This window comes from Diospyros lotus, chromosome 14, assembly GCF_014633365.1.
Source record: "Diospyros lotus cultivar Yz01 chromosome 14, ASM1463336v1, whole genome shotgun sequence".
Lineage (NCBI taxonomy): Eukaryota > Viridiplantae > Streptophyta > Magnoliopsida > Ericales > Ebenaceae > Diospyros > Diospyros lotus.
The window spans coordinates 2818763-2839467 of NC_068351.1; the positions used below are offsets into that span (position 1 = coordinate 2818763).

The following is a 20705-nucleotide window of genomic DNA, read 5'->3' on the forward strand; positions in this document are numbered from 1 at the left end:
AAGGAAAATGATACGACATTGACGAGAATTTCGAAACATGATTGATGACATCGAAAGAAATCGGATCAGAAATAGTTTTCGGTATAGCTATGTTTCAGGCTGAAAAATCGAATGGCCGTAAGAGACTTCCAGGAAGTCAATGGAATCCTGAGAAGGTTCATATTTTGCATAAGGAACAACCTTTAAGTGATTTCAGAGTAAAACGAAAGAATTTACAGCCAAATTATTCACTCGGGCCAAAGTGTAATTTTTTAAAATTACCCGAAGAGGTCGAAATGACATTATTCCTAAATCTTCATGGTATAAATCAAGAGATTAGAACTTAAGGGCCTTAATGGAAATTTTGGAGAGTTCAGGGGCTTTTGGAAAAGGCTAAAATGCAATTTCAAAATGTGAAAGGGCATAAGTGCAATTTCAAAAAAGACTGACAATGTGAACATTGCCAATCGCACTATCACTATCGACCAAGGGGTCAAGGACGTGCTCCAGGTCATGATGGATTGATCTATGGTGGCCAATGGCTGAGCTTGACCGTGATGTGATCGAAAAATTAATGCGATGTGATCGGAATTGTGGCAAAAAATTTTAGAAGAGATTTGGCGTGATTTAGCTCAATTTGAGGCACTCATTAGCTAGATTCATAGCTTAGGGGATGATTATGGCCAAGATTTGACGGATTGCGACCGAGGTTTGCCTATAAATAGAGGTTGAAAGGCTAAAGATTTCCATTTGAAGTTGAGTTCAATTGGAGGTGTTAGAGAGTGATTTGAGTGTTTTTGACAGAGGGCTTTTGTTCCTCGTGTCTTGGGGAGCATTTCTGAAAAGTTTGGTGAGATTTCGTGTTCATTTGATTTTTAAGAGTTCGCCGGAAAATAGAGTAGTCGTTAGAGCCGGACTGTAATTGGTCGATTTAAGGCACTTTCGGTTGGTTTTTAGAGCATCCAAAGACACCATTGTGATCGGTCTAAGGAGATCTTCTAAGAAGTGAAGTTGGATCGAGCATCAAAGCAAGTTGCAGGTTGGTGTTGCTAGAGAAGACAATTGGAAAAGGTGAGAAAAATAGAAAAATAGGAAAGAAGAAGAAAAAATAGGAGAAAAATTCCAAAAAAATGAGAATATTGTTTTATGAATTATTGTGAAAAAAAAATGTAGAAAAGACTTGAGGAAATATATATATATTTTTTGTAATTTTGAAGAAAATAAGGTTTATGAAAAATAAAAAAATTAGAAAAAAATTAGAATGTTGATTTTCCTTGTAAAATATTGGCTAGGATGTGATTCGGCTAAGAAGTTTGAAGATTTGCATGACTTTCGAGGCTAACACCCATTTCGAGGCACGAGTCGAATTTATGTTCAAGGTGAGTCTTCTTACTTAAAAACTTGATTTTTGTGAGTGGTTTTACCCTAAACTTGGTTTTAATTCTTCCTAAATAATTTAATTACATGCAAAAAGGGTTTTATTACATGTGCATGGTTTTAACTTAGGATTGGTTTCACGTGGGAGGTTTGTTCCAAAGAATTTTGTGTATTAAATTATGTACATGAAAATATTGTTTTGCATCGAATCATGGCACGTGGCATTGGCATATTTTTGTATTATCCATGTGGAATGTCAACTTGAGATGTTGCCCCAATAATGGAGCCTTAATTCCCCAAGTGTATTTGCCGGAGCAACGTATAAGGGTATTCCATACCATGTGTGTGCCGGGATGACTATCTAGGGTTTTGTACCGAGCTGAGTGGCCATGAAAGTTACACTAGGGTGACTGGTTGTACATATGAGATTGGTATGTCAACTTGTAACATGACACTTGAGTGATAGCACTAGGGAAGTGTGCCAAGAAAAAATGCCCACTTGTGACAGGGGCTGAGAGTGGACACCACCCCGTCGGTCGACAAGTGGCTGGGCTGAGAATGGACATTACCTCGAATAGGCTTAAGTGGCGGGACTGCAAGTGGACACCACCCCAAGTGCCTTTGAGTGATAGCATTGTTTTGGAGGTGAAACCTCGAATCGGCTTAAGTGGTGGGGCTGCGAGTGGATACCACCCCAAGTGCCTTTGAACGATAACATTGTTTCCGAGGTGAATGTGGATTCTCAGTGATAGTGTTAATCATCTTGTGGCCAGGGTTTGTGTTGACGTGATCCGATATGATTTTGAGTGGGAACATAATGTGATGCCCCGTCCCCACTACCAGGTGTCACCGTAACCCAGGGTTACATCAGTAGGTCCCTTTCCAGAGGTCAGCTATGCCCTAGCAACAAGGGGATAAAATGACGTGGGCGCCCTGGGTAAGGTCCAGGCTTCGTCGCCTCTAGCCATCGAGGACTCGAGGTCTAGGACTCATTTGCAGCGGAAGGACACTCGAGTCTCGAATCTGACCTGTGCATTTTAAGCGGATTAAAAAAAATTGCAATTAGGTATAACATAATTTGCTCACACAAAGTACTTGTTAAAAGTAATAAATCCAACTGAGAAATACAAGCAGCGTTCAACACATCCACAAAATAATTACATGACAGACACAAGTTACTAGGTCGCATTCCCGTCATGGGTTGCCATTCCCATCATTCAGCTGGTCTTCGACATACACCGCCTTCCCTTTACCAGACCTCGAACTATCTATGTGGTTAGTGGGAAGGGTGAGTCCTAGGACTCATTAAAGGTAATATGCAATGCAGTAAATTATTCAGCATGACATCATAGATTAATACGAAGTGCAACATGCATACAAGGCTGTCCACCGTACCTATCTCAGGCTTTAGGTGGCCCCTAGTGGTTCCAGCTATGACCCCGTCCTAGGACCCCCACGGTCAACAATCCATTGTCACATGCCTAGTCATTTCCACAATATCTTATGCAAGTCATGACAAAAGAAATTTACGCACAGAGCATATTAAACCCTTACCTCAAAATATGCGTTGCATACTGATTCGTTAGTCATACCTGAAGGATCATTAACGAGGAAACATAGCATGCAACGGAAGCGTTTTAATCAAAAAAACGATCCTCGTATTGATTAGAATCTAAGAGACTTACTTTTACGGCGGATTACCGGTCGGAATGGGGCGATAGGGGCAGGATGCGCGGTAGCTTCTTCGCGTGGTGGAGACGACGGCTGTCCTGCTATCCTTCGGCTCCTTCGCATCAGAACTTCGAGGCTCTCTTTCGATCTTCCGAAATATGACTCGAACTCGTGGTCTTTCTTCGGTGAAGAAGAATGAAAAACAACTTGGATGAAAAACAAATAATGAGAGAATATATAGGGAGAACCCTAGGGTTAAAACCCTAGTGGGCCAAACCCTAATGGGCCAAGATCATTTAATTAATTTTCTAATTGGGTTAGCCCAATCAATTAATTAAAAACCCTAATGAACTATTATTTTATTCCAGCCCAATTAATTATGGACCATTCTGAATAAAATAATTCTCTCTCAATGTAATTCATCCAACAAGCCAAATGTATTAAAAAATACATGAGTTACATCGAGCTACCCCGGGGACCAAAAGACAAATTATTCACGGTTACTAAAATGACCAAAATATCCCTGCTACATAGTAGCTATATTTTGTCATTCTAAGTGTTCCAACTATCACCATATGGTAACACTGACCCCACGAATAATTTTGCATATGCTATGTCTTTGACCTACTAGTGTAATGATGAAAATACCCCTCTGCGTAACACCCATCATTTAGAAAGGAATAATGTACCAACACCTCTCTAAATGATTTCTACCATCCTTAGATCACTAGTCCAATAATCCGTGACTACTCGAATGTACTTGCTTATCACTGGGAGCTACCCAGAAGCACACACTCATAAGTCACGTTCCCAGGGCCCTGGATTATTTGATTATTCTTGGACAATCACAAGGGGGTGAATCACAGAAACTATCTTGTATTAGTCTGTCTTATCTAATTAGAAACCATACTCCCAACTCAAAAGGATATTGATCTTTGATAGACCTCACCTACAATGAATCTAAGAATATAGCTCTAGGTTCACTAGACCACCAACTAATACTCAAATATTAGAGTACTCGTCCACGTAGTAGCAGTGATAGACTAGCTCCATGATAATTAGTACTTTGTCATTAGCTTCTATCACAGGTCCACTCTACGCATTCCAAATGCGCTTGTACAATTAGAGTAAACGGACTGTTTACTGGTTAAGGCAAGCCATCCTCCATTAGGATCTATTGCACAATGATCTTATCATGATAGAATGCCCAGTTCTATCAAAAGATCAAGAGTAATATTTTCTTGCTTATTAAGTACCCATGATTCATGCCTAACTGTGAAGAACGACCCATCACATGAATCACTTACTTAATAGCATGGACACCTTTCCAACAATTAAATGCAAATAATATATGTGCCATAAACTGAATAAAAGAAACATCATTACCATAAATTAAACAAAACGTGTCTTTAGGGCATACATTTCCAACAATACCGTCAATGCACCCAAAATCCCTTAACAAAATATTTGAACGTAATGTTAAGAAACTAATTTAGCAACCCATAACTAAATTCACTTGGCTACCGAGTCCACTGGTTTAGTCAATTCATTAATTGACTAAATTAGTTAACTAAGTAACTAACTTACTAATTAATCGCTAATTAACTAATTTAGGCAGATTATTTACCTCAAGATGACAAACCCTTCTTTCTGTCTTTGCTTCTCTACCTTCAATTTGCTTTCACTTCTCCACGGCCAACTTCCCTATTTATACTAAATTTCCATGAGCCATTACATAATTTATTTCATGGCCATCATTTGATAACCCAATACATGCTACATCATTATTCAATTTTCAAAGGCCATCATTCTTTCAATTTCTAAGGCCATCAAATAATTCATATTCTTTCAATTTCCAATGCCATCAATTTATAGCCCATTCAAGGATACATTATCATTATTATTCTCTCAAGTTTCAAGTGCATTTGCATTATATAGTATATTATATAATATTCCTTAAGTCAAGTGAACTCACTGAATTCACCCACAGACTTGGCCGTGCATAAACATATTATAAAGCTTACTTGAACACCCATATACCATATACCTCACTGCACACGCGCACATATAATTTATTATATAATAAAAATTACATATAAATTCATAAATTATATCCATATTCCTACTTCAACCTTTCACATTACAATTACATCCTCAATATCAATTTTATTTAGATTAAAATATCAAAATTTCAAGATTAATAATTCAATATTTACTCGATAAAGGTCAATTTTATCCGTGCGCCTACACTAGATCTTTATTTAATTCGAAAATACTTCAGGGTTACCTCATTGGCAAAACCTCCTTTATTTAATTCGAAAATACTTCAGGGTTACCTCATTGGCAAAACCGAACCACCCCTAGGGTCTCCTCAGCTTTCCGGAGACCCTTCCTACTACCATTCGGTACCAACATCCATTCGGGCTTTTACACAAATTATTTATTTTCGATTTAACTGTTTCCAGCATCATTAGTCTCATCTCGAGATATTCACCAATCTCATGCCCTCTTCCCTGGACATCCAAGTCCCAAGACATTTCCTGTCATCGATTCAACAATTTATACATTTCCTCAAAATCTCACCTTAAAATCCATATACTAATTATTTCCAAAATCAGGGATGTTACACATAATGCTTGACATGATAGTGGAGTGATACCCGGGTTCATGCGTCGTTATGCTAATGTGTCAATGTGATTGTGTTGTCTTTAGAGAGATTGTATTTTTCCCGGTTAAGGTTAAGTGTTGTGTGAGGTTCTCTTAGGCGATGGGACATATCAGGGATATGTCTATTTTGTTTCATGTCTTGCATACATTCATGATATTATTTTGAACGCTTACTTAAATGATTCAACATGTTATTTTGAATTTTGTCTTTAGAATATTCAACGTTCCATGTGAAAACAACAGTATCAAAGGGAAAGGAATTGCCGAGGAATGACGGCAATTTGTAGGTGGTTCGTAGCATAACTTTTTGATTATGATGTATTTTATTTAAATGATGTCATGTTAAATAATGGTGTGATCTTTTGAATAAAGTGATTTCAATTATGTACCATTTAAGGTTTCGATCTATCTTCTGTATTTATAATGATACTACATGTCTTAAATTATTGATTTTAAGTTTAATATGCTAAGAAGGTACAACGGAATTATCGAAGATTTGTTTATGTTATGTATTCGTGAAAAAAATATATATATATCCCTAAAATCCTAAATTATTTAAACGCCCGATAAAACAGGGCATTACAAATGTAATGCAATGCAATGCAAAATGGGACTTCAAAATAGCAAGGACTTTTCGAAATAGGTGCTAAAGAGCCATGCCAAAGTTTGGTCTAAGGCTTTAGGAATAGAATCCTCAAAGATGTAGGGTCAAGGGGTATTTATACCCATCGGGTGACTGAAACACGTGACAAAACCCTTCAAGTGAAGGTGCATGGGTCTTGAGTGTCCTGGGCTAAACTTGAAAGGCCATAAGAGACCCATCCAAAAACTAGTCTTTGGAGGAAGAAAGCCCAAAAAGGGATAGGCCAAGTTATTGAGGAACAACATGGGTCAAACCTCTGGGATATAGCTTGATCGGATGGCTAGAGAGGTACATTGGTCGAGCCTTTGGGGAAGTAAGTCCCCGAAGGGTCCTCAGATGACTTAGCCATGCCTGAAAACCTTTACAAGAGATGGCTTCTCAGCCAATTTTTCCTTTTTTGGGGAAAAACAAAGGGTAAATAAACATAATATAACTTTATTTTATTTAAATAAAAAATATCTTTCATAAAATTGCAACTATACTTGTTTGCTTTCAAACTAAATATTTATAAATCTATTTCTTTTACCTTTCTTACACTCTAAGTTAAAATCTGAACAAAATAAAAAATAAAAAAAAACGTGCCAATGTACCCATCTTTCCTCTCTCACTATCCTTTTATTATGAAATTTTTATCTAAATGAAGAAAAGATCTCCCTTCCCCACTTCTTGTTTTGGGCTTTGGGCCCACATTGAAGCATTGGGCCTCATCTCATATCTGGGCCATGGGCCGAGATTCTACTGGTCTTTACTTGTTCAGTCTCAGCTACCAAACCAGATGAAGTACAAAACTGACACTTAATTAGATATTTGAGATAATATTTTATATTAATATCTTGTATTATAAGATATCAATAAAAAATATAAATACTTGAAGGACGTCCAAATAGACAATTAATTGATGAAATATTATAAAATATAATATATTTATTATTAATTAGTAAGAGTATTTTATAAATTAAAAATAAATATTATCCAAAAATAAAATTATATGTATTTTATATTTCAACCATTACTTTTATATAATTAGCATTTATGAATATAACTCTACCACAAACACGTGGCAGCAAATGATTTGCTGCATTGAGATTTTCTCGGGAAAGGAAAGAAAATACTTTCTCACCGCCTCTTGTTCTTGCTTCCGAAGAGCAACGCAAAGTAGAAGAGGATTCTGAACAGGAACCCTAAACCCACAGTAATCCACAAGCAGCTCCATCTGCTTAAATCAGTCACCCCTTGATTCTTCAGTATGTCCGGCCCAGTCGTGAAACACGTCGAGCTCGAAATCTCCACTCCCAGAACACCGCTCATGCTCTTCAGCAGCTTCAGCTTCACCGGCGCCGGAACCCCGGCCATCGGCGAGTTGTCGAAGATCTGGACGCCCTTAACGAAGCATTTCGCCGAATCTTCCAGCTCGTTCTGCAGGGCCCCCTCATATGGGTACTTCACCAAGGATGCGTAGTGGAACCAGATCCAGTAGGGCGGGATTCGGTTCCGGGTGATGAAGAAACCGCTGAAGAGGAGGAAGTAGGCTAAGATGGCGACGACGACGGTGTAGCCGATCATGACGTGAGAGACGATGGCGGAGAGGAAGGTGACGAAGGAGTTTCCGGCCCAGAAGGAGGCCACGAGGAGAGAGAAGAAGAAGAGGAAGCCGGAGAAGCCGCCGGATAATCCGACGGGCCAGAAGGTTATCACTGCGAATGTGAATGAGAGGAAGAGGATCGTTGGGATTGAGGTTATGGAGTGGGAGAGAACGTAGGAAGAACGGCGATAAGCGTTGTATGCTGTCTCTCTCATAAAGATGTATCGCTCCATGAGGAAGACTGGTAGGGCTTCGGAGCAAGAGTAGAAGGTGGAGGTCATGGCGAACGAGAAGAATCCGATTCTTTCCTGGACGCCTTTCGGAGAGTTGTCTAGCCGCCAGAAGATAGTGGCCAAGATGAATCCGGTGACGACGATGGCGCCTAAGCGGATTCCTACGACCTCCGGCGTCCTGATTGAGTTTATCATCGATCTTCTGGCTAGTACCAGCACTTCGATCCAATTAGGGTTCGCGAAGGTTGCGATGGTTTGATCGGAGACTAGCTTTCCTCTTGAAATCCGCGATTTTATGGCGTCTTTTAGAGAGAGCTCTAAATCTGCTGATTCAATCTGGAAATTAGTTGTCTTTATTCGCCATGAATTGTTGAAATCTACCAAGGTTTTGATTCCGGCGCCGGATGAAGCTTCGAGCTCTTGAATCAGATCAAAAGCGAACTCGGTCCAGCTCTCGTTCGCGAGAATCGGGCGCCCGAACTCGGAGAAGAAGGCCGGAAGACTCGCCGGCGAGCCGTTGAAAACGGCCTCACCGCGTGAGAGAAAGATGAGGCGGTCGATAAGGTTGAGAATTCTGTTACTCGGTTGGTGAATGGACATGAAGACGATGCTTCCACTATGAGCGATCCTTTGCAAGACCTTCACCACCATGAACGCACTGGTCGAGTCCAGTCCCGACGTCGGCTCGTCGAGGAAGAGGACAACGGGGTCGTGAATTATGTCGGCTCCGATCGAGACTCGCCGCCGTTCGCCACCTGAAACTCCTCTGTGGCCTTCGTCTCCGATCACCGTCTGGGCCGCGCTTCGCAGCCCTAGCTGATCGATCAGAGCCTGAACTCTTGCTTTCTTCTTGGCCGCCGGGAGAGTTCTAGGCAGCCGGAACTCGGCGGCGAACAGGAGAGTTTCTTCCACTGTCAACATCGGAAACAACAAGTCTTCTTGCATTACGTAAGCTGATATTGCTTTCAGGAGCTTCGGCTCCCAAAATTCGCCATTCAAAGTGACGGTTCCTTTCAAACTTTCCCCGGCGATTCGGTTGGCCAGTGCGTCGATCAACGTCGATTTCCCCGACCCACTGGCGCCGAGAACCCCCATGATCTCGCCTTCTCTGGCCTCGCCGGAGACGTCATTCAGCAAAACCTTTGTGTTAGCCATAGTTTCCTGCGAGTCGTGCTGGCTCTTCATCCTGAAACAGCCCGGCAGAGTTATATTCCGCCGAAGTTTCACACTGTAAGTGAGTTTACTGAAAGAGAGAACGAAAGGAAACGAAGTGGGCCGGGGGAGCTCGATGACTTGGTGGACCAACGAGCTGCCATTGCCAGCATCGTTCCCGCCACTGCCAGTGACTTGTTGAAGCTCAATGGCCATGGGGTCTCTTGGCCCCAAAAATGGTGCGTCAGTACTGGCTGAGGAGAGGCTATCACCAGCTCTAAGATGAGACATAATTTTGTGGCTGTAAGTATGAATTTTGATTTTCTCAGCAACCAAACACTCTCTGCAACGAATACTAGACAACTAGATGGAGAAGGGACATAAGATAATAATGGAGGTGTTTGATGCGGTTTATATATTTGATTTTCTTTCCAAAAATTATGTTAAAGTATAATTAAAAGACTCTAGTGCTACAAACTAACATGTCCTTCCATCATCTCAAAACCTAATTTCACTAAGTAAATTAAGCTTCTTTAACTTGCCAACTAATTTATCCATATATATATATATGTATATATATATATTTGCTAATATCGCTATATTTTTAAAAAAATATCTAATAATTAAGCCATTGTACTTAGATCAAATTGATAGCTATACTTTACAAAGACATAAACCCCAAATGTGTTGGGTTCTTTGTCTCTAGACGAGATTCAACTCGAGTGTTTGTAAGTGTGCGAGATTATTTTCATCTTCATCGAGATAAATTAAGTTGATGATGTCTATAAAACTAAAATGTGGTGGATAGTGGTTTTAAGAAAACATATGCCAAAATAATTAATGTGGCTCTAGATCTAAAATTACAATGCAAGGACTTTTTCGACACTTTTTAAAGTATAGTTTGATCAAATTTGTCTCGAGTCTAGTTGAAATTATAGTAAATTTTTTAGCCCTCCATAAAATACAATCACTAAATTAATGACCTCTGTTGCCAAAGTATGCTGATTTATTTGGTATTTTGTCTTATAAAATGTTTTACTTGTGACAATAATAATAATTGTATTAAATTAATATTAGTCAATACAAGGTTGGCAAGAAGTCAAAATCCAATATTTATAACATCAACAACTCAAGCTTATATTTGCCCATTCGATGGAGTGGTCTATTGGGTGTTAGACTTCTAGAGAAGCACCAACTTGTGAAAAAACTTGAATGCAATTTAACAATATATAATTCGTAACAATGAATAGATTTATTATTAGTTTTAAATGGAATTATTATAAATTTATATATTTCATGTTAATTTATAAAAAAAATATTTATTTATTTTATTTGTAATTAGATATCTTTTCATATGAGTCAAACGGCGACGAAAGCGTCGCCATATCTTAGAATGCAAGCCTTGTTTTTGTCACGAAAACGCCTTATATATTTTCAATTTGACGGCTTCTTTCTATCCTTTGACTAAAACCTTCTCCACAATTAATATATACACATACACGTTTCTAATAATTTGAATTATTTATAATAAATTTAGTGTGAGAAATTCGAGATCCCCCATCAATGCACTTTTGTTGGGTGAAATCATTTAATTCTCTTTAAAATGATGCACCGACACACCTTTAAATTAAGTGGATAAATATACGAGTCGTAGGCAAAAAATTCGATGGTTGACCCCTCAAATAGATGCTCTCTATCCTCCGATTTTAAAATAACCCAAACTCCTGAATATGTGCGGCGAATCATTTGCGTTATCATTAGAGATTTATTATAATAATTTTTTTGGTAATATTATTTGTACAATGATATTTTTTTCAATATTTTTATATATTAATATATTATATTTTATGTAATGTTAATATATATATATATATAATATAGAAGTTCATGAGTATCATTAAAAGTGCTACAATTAAACATTCAAATAGTATTTTTATAAGTTTTTTTATGATTTAGGTATTTGTAATAAAATGAAAAATCTCGTTATAATTTACTCAAATCACAAACGAAGTAGGATGATATTAGTATAATTAAAAGGGCATTCTATGCAAAAATAATTTTTCTTGTAACTAAGAATTCATTGAAAAAAATCTCAAATCATCCACAACTTTAGTTAGAGCGATAATCCGAGTCTCACAAAAAGAATTAAATAAGAAAAGAAACATCTGAATCTAAACTACCACCATAGAAGATACATTCTTCACAACATATTAAATATAAACTTGTTGGAGGAAATTTTCAAAAAAGTTACACATTCACTCTTGAAATCACAAATGGTGCTTCGATTTCAATTCTCTTAGCATTATTATACTTTTAAAGCAAATGTCAACGTTTTGTGATGAAAACAAATGAGTATCTGAATATTAAGGTAAAAATAATTTAAATGTGAGTGTTTGAATATTAAATTTAAGAAAAATAAATATTATAACAAACTTATGTTTTCATAAATATCCTTTTAACTAATAAAACACGTGTTATGCTATAATTAGACATGGGTGCCACGTGGGCAAAACGACCAAGCACCACAAGTTAAGTTTTCTTGGAAATCAGAGAGAAAAAAACGTAATTTCCCATGGATTGGGCTTGGATCATCGCTTAGGCCCAATCCACAACATTTTCTCCCTCTAGATTGGGCTTAAGACAAATCATATTTTGGGCCGTCCAAACTCTCTATTAATTTCGGATCTACCCAAAGACTAAAGGCACGTCAGTCTTATCTTAACAGTTCAAACCCCGCCACCCACCAGAAGATGTCTCACGCTGCGGTGACCCCGCCGTATTTTGCCACCGTCCGGTCGGCGGGGGACCGACCGGCGCAGGGAAAAAACGCCAAGGCGAAGACAGCGAGAACTCGGCGGAGCAGCGGCGGAGCTCCACGGGGATTCGGCGGCGAGAGGAAGGAGCCGCGGTGGCAGTGCGTGCAGGGTTGCGGCGCGTGCTGCAAGCTCGAGAAGGGCACCGCCTTCCCCACCCCTGAAGAGATCTTCCAGGACCCTTCTGATGTCCAGGTTTCTTCTCTATCTTGACCACCGGCTTTGAGTTTTCTGTAATGAATTTACTTTTTCTTTTTCTTTTTTTCGTGAGACGCCTCAATTTTTTTATTATTTTAATTATACTTAATATCTATATTTTTTAGTAAGTTAATTCATGTATTTTGATTTTTTTTTAATGACAATCTAATTTTTTTATTATTTTGATTAGATTTCTGTATTACACTATTACATAATTGTAATTGAAATAATGAAAAATTTAATTTGATACAAAAAAAAATATCAAAATATATTAGAAAAAATATGAGTTCAGCCCATCTGTGTGTGTTTTGATAGAAATACATTACACCGATTATACTCAACCAGGCCCAGGAGTAAGGCATGATTAAGGCTTTGGTTGAGAGAGATTTTGGAATGAAATGGAATGGAAAATGTTTCTCTTATATATGGGAGAGCAAAGGAAATGAATATAATGGAAAGATACTAAACAACAGATTACCATAATACTCTCTTAATCGAAGATGGAGTGTTATTAAATCAAGGGTAAATTGGAAGGTTCACATTTATCAAGCTTAGTGTTCTTAATTCACCAATTATCGTCCTTTGATAATCAGTTGTAGCCCAATTGGCCCAGGCCTTAAAGGGTAAGGACAGGCTCATGTTTTTAAGGCCAAACAGAGATCAGATCTTGTAGCTTAGTTCTTGACATGGTGAGACGATTAACAAACTTTGAAATGTGTTTTCAGCTTGGATTACCATTACCTACACATGGATATGGTCTCTAATGAGTTGTTGCACAAGAACACATGATTTCATTTCATGTCAAGTGATCTATTTCATTTATGGTTAGGTGATCACCATAGTATCTCTTGCCAAATAGGCCCAGAAAGTAAAGGAAATACATATTATTTGTGTGGTATTACAATTTCAGCTATACAGAAGCCTGATAGGTCCGGATGGATGGTGTATTCACTACGATAAAACTTCGCGAACATGCTCCATTTACTCTGGTGAGCATTTTGCTCTATTATGAAGCTAATGTTCATTCCCACCCTTGAACAACTGATAGATCGTGGGATGTTTGTGTTAGATCGTCCATATTTTTGTCGTGTGGAGCCAGAGATATTCCAGAGATTGTATGGAATTGACAAGAAACGGTTCAACAAGGAAGCCTGCAGGTGCTGCACTATATTCTCATCTCCCATTCTCTTGTTGTCACTTGGGTAGTTGTTTTTGAGTTAAAGAGGCATTAGCTCTGAACTGTGGTTTGTTATCTTCTATTCTTTCCAGTTGCTGCAGGGATATGATCAAATCGGTATATGGTTCACGATCAGAAGAGCTGGAGAGCTTTGACCGTGCGATAAAGAGTGCAAGTTCTAGTTGATTATCTGGGTTACCTCTGCCATGGATGCTGTAAGTGTCCTTCCCCCAGTGAAGCAAGTTTTTAAGCAGAGAATTGTAAGATTTGTGTATTGTTCTAGAACACTTTTGTAGAGATGTTGCTGGAGTGGTTTCTAAAATTTGTATATAGAATGGATTTTCTCTCTTTTGGCATGGAGGATGGTATCTTTCCTTATTTTCCTTGTTCCTGTTCCCAGGGAGTTTGGTTTTTGTTAAGATCATAGAGGGTGAGGTTGGTAGCAACATAAAGCTGCCAGTCACAGGCTTGAGTTATGGAAATGGCCTCCTTGCAAAAAGGTGGACAAAAGTCTGCCTACAAATATGACCATCTCCAACCCAGGCAAAAGCGAAAGACTTGTGCACTAAGAACACCCTTTATAAATATAAATAGCAGCCAAAGGCACAACACAATAAACCAACTTCTCTTAGCAAGAGTTCAGTCCATGCGTCTAAAGAGTAGTCTTATTTGCAATCATCCCACTATTTACACATGCAATCAATTTCTGTACAATCAACTAGTTATTTTCCCTGGTTCCGAGAGATCCATTCATCTACATGAACTAGGACTGGATAAATCTCAGAAACAAGAAGAAGCCTGTGTCAACTTAAGGTGTAATCCTTCATATTTGTAAACGCTGAAGCTGTTTGCTATTTCTCTATTCTGCAACCTACTTAGTTATACTACAAAAAGATTTTGGGTACTGAGATTCTATTCGTCAAATTACACCGCTGAGAGGCCCAAGACCTAACTCATCCTCCATTTCATCGCCTTCTTCAAAGAGTTTTAGGAACTGTGCATGCTCTTGTTCCCTCTTCCTCTTCTGCCAATACTTGTAGGCAACCAACAGTCCAATTATAAAGAGACTTGAAATCACGGCACTGATTGTTATCACTAGAGCCACATGCATTCCCTTCTCTCCATTGTGTGAAACAGTGGTGTGATTAGAAACTACAAAAACAAGAACCGAACAAATATTAATAACTAAGCAAGTCCTCGAATCCATGCAAGTTGGCTAGTAGATGACACATAAAACAACGTATCAAGCCTTTATCCCTCCATATAGAGTTCTACATGCTAGCTTGCTAGCCATTTCGATCTATGACCTTATTCTGCATGAGACCTAACATGCGAGCACATACAAATACAAAATGCAAGATTAAGTAAAATAATTCTTAACGATGGGGTTGGATTTATAGTTTTGAATGGAACCCCATACCATGCAGTCTTCACTAACTATATAAAAATGACAGAAGAAATGAGGGAGTTAAGATAATTATAATAAGAATAACAATAGAAACCCTCACCATCACTTCCAAGAGGCACACAGTCGGGGCACAAAAATGTGACATTGAGTTCCTTATCTTTGAAATGCTTATATCTTCCATCAGGGTCACTAAAATCGGAAGGGCAAAACTCCCACTCATCAAATTCATCTGATTTTATGATGTCTTCCTCATAAAATCCACATCGCTTGCATTTCTTATTTGAGAATTCTGTCAAAGGCTAAAACATACAATTAAAATTTCACCATTAGCCTCTTCAGAGGAATTCTCTGTACTGAACTTCTAAGGCAAGAGATTACACAAAGGCAACCCTAATCCAACAAAACTGAAACAGCAGAGACAAGGTTTAAGCAATTAGCAAGCAATATAGATGCATGAAAAGATGAGTAGACTTCAACCAGACACTGAACGTAGACAAGTACACATACTTGTCTATTTTCATTTCCAAATTAGAAGCGTAAATAAATCATATCCATCTGCTGATGAAGCCTGTGGGTGCATAATTGGAATGCTTCATGCTACCAACACTGCTTATTTTATTTCTAGACAAGCAATTTGTAATCCAGACCGTATAGCAAACCCAGCTTCCTCTCTCTAACAATGCAGGCATATTAAAATTTATAAAATTTTGACACCATCTCACATCTATCTTGGCTGTGAGCATCCATTAGAACCCAAAGAATGCATAGACGGCCAGTAGCACAAACACAAACAAGAATTGATAAACAGATGTTATATTTGCAATATGAGGCAATTAAAAAATAGAAAGAAAAGAAGAATAGCATAAATCTAAACATGCACTCATCACAAACCTGCCAAGATTCTTCACCCTTAAAAGCATAAGAGACGTGAGTTTCCTTCACGTCTGGCAAAGAAGTCTTGTTCTCTCCTTTACACTGAAAGTAAACTGTTGGTTTGGATGGAAGCCAGTCGTGTGTTTTAAAAATCTCAATGGAATCAAGAGTAACAACTGCAGATAGTATGGATCCTACAAAAAAGTAAAAATAAGTAAGCACATATAAAAGTGAAAACATGTTTGACACCAACCAGTCTTGTAATTTATACCACAAAACCCGCGGCTGTGTCATGGAACTACTGAAAACTCTGTCTAAAATTATCTCAAAGAACACTGATGCACAAATAAGGTTAAAAATGTTTAACACAGTGAATTATATTGAGTTAAATGTTCACCCTTGTATGTAGTAATTATGGTAGTGTCCACCAGATACAAGGGTAGGCATGCAGAATATGTGTCCAACCACCATAGTTGGCAAAGGTGCATCTAGGTTCAAAGCTCAGTTGAGCGTGCCTCACAATGTGGCGTGCACCTAGACGCTAAGGCGCGCCCCACCTTGAGGTGCAAGGAGCACAACTTTTGCTCCTATGTAATTTTCTTTTTGTTTTTTGATGAACTTATTAAAATCTAACCAGCAATAACCAGAAAAAATTAAAAGAAATTTACAATAAAACACCCCATTATTTAGTTAAACTAGTGTTGGTTATTTGTTATATATGATTTTATAAGTTTACATTTACCTCTTTATAGGCATACAACAATGAGAACTTGAGACTTATTTGGCTGTGGTGTGTGTGCTTTCATTTTATTTGTTGTTCTTTTCTGAACCTAAAACTCAGGAAGCACCTTTGGCCCTAGCTTTCATATAGTTTTTATTTTCATGAACTAATGATCTTTGAAACTTGTGAAAATATCTTTTTATTGTTTCTTAAAATTAACTCTGCCTGTGAATTGAACAATTCCTTCAATATTTCTAGTGTCGAAAGTGTCCCTCCTACTCACAGCCGGTTTCAAACCTGAAAAAAGAAAGAGGTTTCTTAGAAAGCCAATAGTCAACATAAAAATCGTCGGATCTCATATCCTGAATTTAGACCAAAATAAGCACATGGCCATGGATAGAGATGGCTAGCTATAGAACCCATGTAACTTCCCCCACCGGATAAGATTAAAATTTATGATTGTTGATATTGTTTCTTAAAATTTTGGTATTTTGATATCAATTCTCCTAAAATAATTTTTCTAACAAGTTCACAAAATGCTTTCCAAGAAGCATAAGATAATTTTGGAACCATGATAAACTGAACCCTCAATGCCAAGGAGGGGAACTCATTTTTTCGCCATGGACTCTACATCTTCACCAACGAGTATGAAAACATATGGAAAGTAAAAATAACAAAAAATTGATTCCTTCCTTATGCAAATGTTAGCATCATTTTTTTTCTTTTTCTTTTTCTTTTTCTTTTTTTATAGATACTAATTGCATCATTGATCCTGATAATTTTGGTTTCACCACGCTTCAATTCATGTCATCTTTTGCCAATCGAATGCAACCAACTACATTCCGACAGCCAAGAAATGTGAACCACCAGTCTCAACCCAATCCAGTCCTTCCACCACTGGATTAGGCCCCTCTTTAGCAACTAGACTATCCAAATAATTTTCTTTTTTTTTTTCTTGGTTGAAAGTTGATCCAAATAATTTTCAAAGTGGAGAAAAATTATCAAAAAGAATATCGTTAAAGACATCATAATAATATTCAATTTAGAAATTAAGAACCTAGAGATCGATCCAATTGATCCGATAATCTTATATTCCGTATCTCCGCACAAAGCATAATTAGCAACAAGCTATATCTGGATCCTTATATACTGGAAAACGTGCAAGCTAGTAGAAAAATTGAATCAATATGCACGGTTGACCAACAAACTTTCCTAACAATCAAGAAAACAACTGCAGCTTTGGAATAAAAACTACCTGGAAACCAGCTCAGAAGGACTGAACACAGCGTAAACATACGAAAAGCCCTAGAACGTTGCCGAGGCGGCAATGACATAGCGATTTAATGGCCTTTCTTCCCAATCAATCGGTCGTGCGATTCTCCTTGAAGGCGACGGCCGTGTTACGGCTGAGACCTTGAGTCTGCGAGAAGAAAGGAACAGAGAGAGAGAGAGAGAGAGTCGTCTCGCAGAAACAGAGAAAGTCGTTGATCGGTTCGCGCGCTCTTCCAACGGTGATGGCGTCTATCGTACGCACGATGCGTAGTTCGCACACAGGAGGATGCGATATAGGTTATACCCATTGACTGCGTAACCGATGATTTCTTAAGAACTGTTTGGGGGCAATATTACTGTTATCTAGAAAAAGAAAGACATTATGATCGAATTTTTTTAAATAATAAAAAAAATATTTTTATTAAATAAATTTTGGATTAGACTTTGTTATTGTTTGAACACAATAATAAATTTATTTATTAAAAATATCATCATAAAGTTATTTAAATTTTATAAGAAAGAGAACGATCAGAGAATACAATATAAACTTCATAGAAATACTTTGACGCTTAAGCTAGACACTATTTTCACCGAAGATTTAAATGTAATATTAAAATTAGATGAGTACCCTTTTTTGAATGAGAGCTCATTTATTTATAGAAGAGCATAAGCATAAATATTATAACAAGTATCTTAGCATTTTGAGATTCACTAAAATTATGATTTTTATATGTAATATTTACCTTTTTTCGCAAAACTTTTAAAGGGATTTTTAGATATTGGAGTTGTATTGTTTGCACTTTCCTTGAGATCCCCCAATCAAGAGAGAATTTACAAAACAAACATTATAGTTTCTCGAAACTTGTTAGAGTCTCCAAGAGACTGTAAGAGCCTCTCGAAACGGTTTTTGGGAGACTTGGCCATCACCTAGTTGTTTAAATCATGTCTCTCGGAGACATTTTGGTTGTCTCCTAGAGACCGTTTTGATTATTATTTTTAATTTAAAAAGTTATTTTAAATTTTTGAAAGTTTTTTATATTTTTAATAAATTTTTGCTTATGACAGATTATAGTTAGCAATTACTTTTATATATGGTAATATTATGGAAAAATAAATTGGTTTTGTTCTATCTTTCGTGGACCATGTTTGGTTACCTACAAAATGAAAATTCTTTTGCGGGAGGCATGATTGCACAGTCAATATAGAGTTAATTTATTTCATTAATCAAGGGACTAAATTGTAAATTTAACTTCTCTAGTGATAAAATTGGTTGATTTTTCTTGTGAAAAAGGCTACTTGTATAAATAAGTGGGTTATCAAGAGAATGACCGAAAATGTCAAATCATAAAAATGCCTTCACCCAATTTATTGATTCACCATCATTGTTCTTAGTTGTCTTCTCTCTTCTCAACCATGGTTGCCTCACCTCGCCTCATCGCTGCTTCGTGTCGTCTCACGACACGCCTTGCCACCTTCACGTCACCTCGCGACGTGCCTCGTCGCCTTTACCTCGCCCCGCGTTGCCTCACGACGCGCCTCACCGATCGTCGGTGCATCCTGTCATCACCCCGTTGCAGCGCCTTACGCGATCATCGCTGCATAGAATTATTTTTATAAATATAATTTTTAATATAAAAAATTATAAAAAATAATTATTTAATCTAAAAATAATATAAATTTTATAATACATTCAAACAAATTTTGAAAAAATTAAAAATTTTAAGTTAGAGATAGAAAAAAATTCCGTCTCTAATCTAACTTCTTTGTGAACTGAAACACTTCTAAATTGAAAACGTATTTTTAATATTACAAAATAGTTATAAAATATTTTTAAAATTATAAAAAATGTCCAAAGACATTTATTTGTTATTTCATGACGCTTTGATATAAGAAACATTTTGAACATGTCAAAATGACATCCTTAAAAGTGTTTGCGTGCATCATAGGTTGCTATACTATACATCTCATCATTGATTAAGAAGAAAAATCATTATATTATTAATAATATAAGAAGGCAGCTACTATAATATTTGAAGTTGTCATTAATTAAAAGCAAGAGTTTATGTATTATTATTTTTTTTTTATACAAAATACTCTTTGAGTTATATAAAATACTTTTAAAATACCAACGATCTTAAATATTATAATATTTTTCACATTTGAGTTAAGGGTAATAGAACGAGAAATGCTATACTCATATATAAGTTTGACAAATAACTCTTGTAAATTAACGTGGCGCATGCAAATTCATAATAATTTTACTAAAATTCATAATAATTCTACTCAAAATTAGCAATAGTTCATAGTAATAAGTAAATTTATTACTAATTTAAAAACAATTATTATAAATATATATATTGCTTTAATTTATAAAAAAATATTTATTAGATTTATCTAAAATATAACATTTTTCTAATGAAATATACTTGGCCAAATTTATATTTTTTTCCCTTATACTTTAACTTCTTTTTTTTTTTTTGTGTGTGTAACCCCTAAAATTTTTTGTTATTTCGATTATACTTCTATATATGTATTTTCAAGTCAATTTAACTGTTGTACTTTGATATTTTTTTTCATGTGGCAATATGAATTTTTTGTCGTTTTAATTATACCGCTGCAGGTATATTTTTAAATTAATTTAATTTTTATATTTTGATGTGAAAAAAATAGATTAAATTGACTCATTTTATTTTATTTTTTTCAATATCAAAATATAAAAATTAAACTGATTCGGAAATACAAATATAAATATATAATTAAAATAAAAAATTAAATTACCACTATTAAAGTATAAATATTAAATTAATTCAAAAACATAAATCTAAACATATAATTAAAATAACAAAAAATTGAAATATGCCAGTATACTTTTGTGCCATGTGCTAATGCGCCATGCCTATTGGCATTTTATTTATTTTATACAACCGTGCTGCCAGGGA

At 36.6% G+C, this 20705-nt stretch overlaps 3 protein-coding genes across 3 annotated transcripts; 1 reads left to right on the top strand and 2 right to left on the bottom strand.

Moving 5' to 3' along the window:
* Positions 1 to 7337: 7337 nt before the first annotated feature.
* Positions 7338 to 9674, bottom strand: LOC127789826 (ABC transporter G family member 20-like). The gene has a single exon (XM_052318839.1). It carries the CDS (start codon positions 9593 to 9595, stop codon positions 7454 to 7456), a length of 2142 nt encoding a protein of 713 aa, XP_052174799.1. The 5' UTR covers positions 9596 to 9674; the 3' UTR covers positions 7338 to 7453.
* Positions 9675 to 12011: 2337 nt separating this feature from the next.
* LOC127791151 (uncharacterized) lies at positions 12012 to 13870 on the top strand. The gene is made up of 4 exons (XM_052320961.1): positions 12012 to 12312; positions 13226 to 13304; positions 13385 to 13472; positions 13585 to 13870. Exons 1-4 carry the CDS (start codon positions 12055 to 12057, stop codon positions 13676 to 13678), a joined length of 519 nt encoding a protein of 172 aa, XP_052176921.1. The 5' UTR covers positions 12012 to 12054; the 3' UTR covers positions 13679 to 13870.
* Positions 13871 to 14157: 287 nt separating this feature from the next.
* On the bottom strand, positions 14158 to 18072 carry LOC127791150 (uncharacterized). Its single transcript, XM_052320960.1, has 4 exons — positions 17750 to 18072; positions 15792 to 15967; positions 15001 to 15199; positions 14158 to 14644 (listed from the first exon to the last, which is right to left on the bottom strand). Exons 1-4 carry the CDS (start codon positions 17826 to 17828, stop codon positions 14412 to 14414), a joined length of 687 nt encoding a protein of 228 aa, XP_052176920.1. The 5' UTR covers positions 17829 to 18072; the 3' UTR covers positions 14158 to 14411.
* Between the last annotated feature and the right edge of the window lie 2633 nt (positions 18073 to 20705).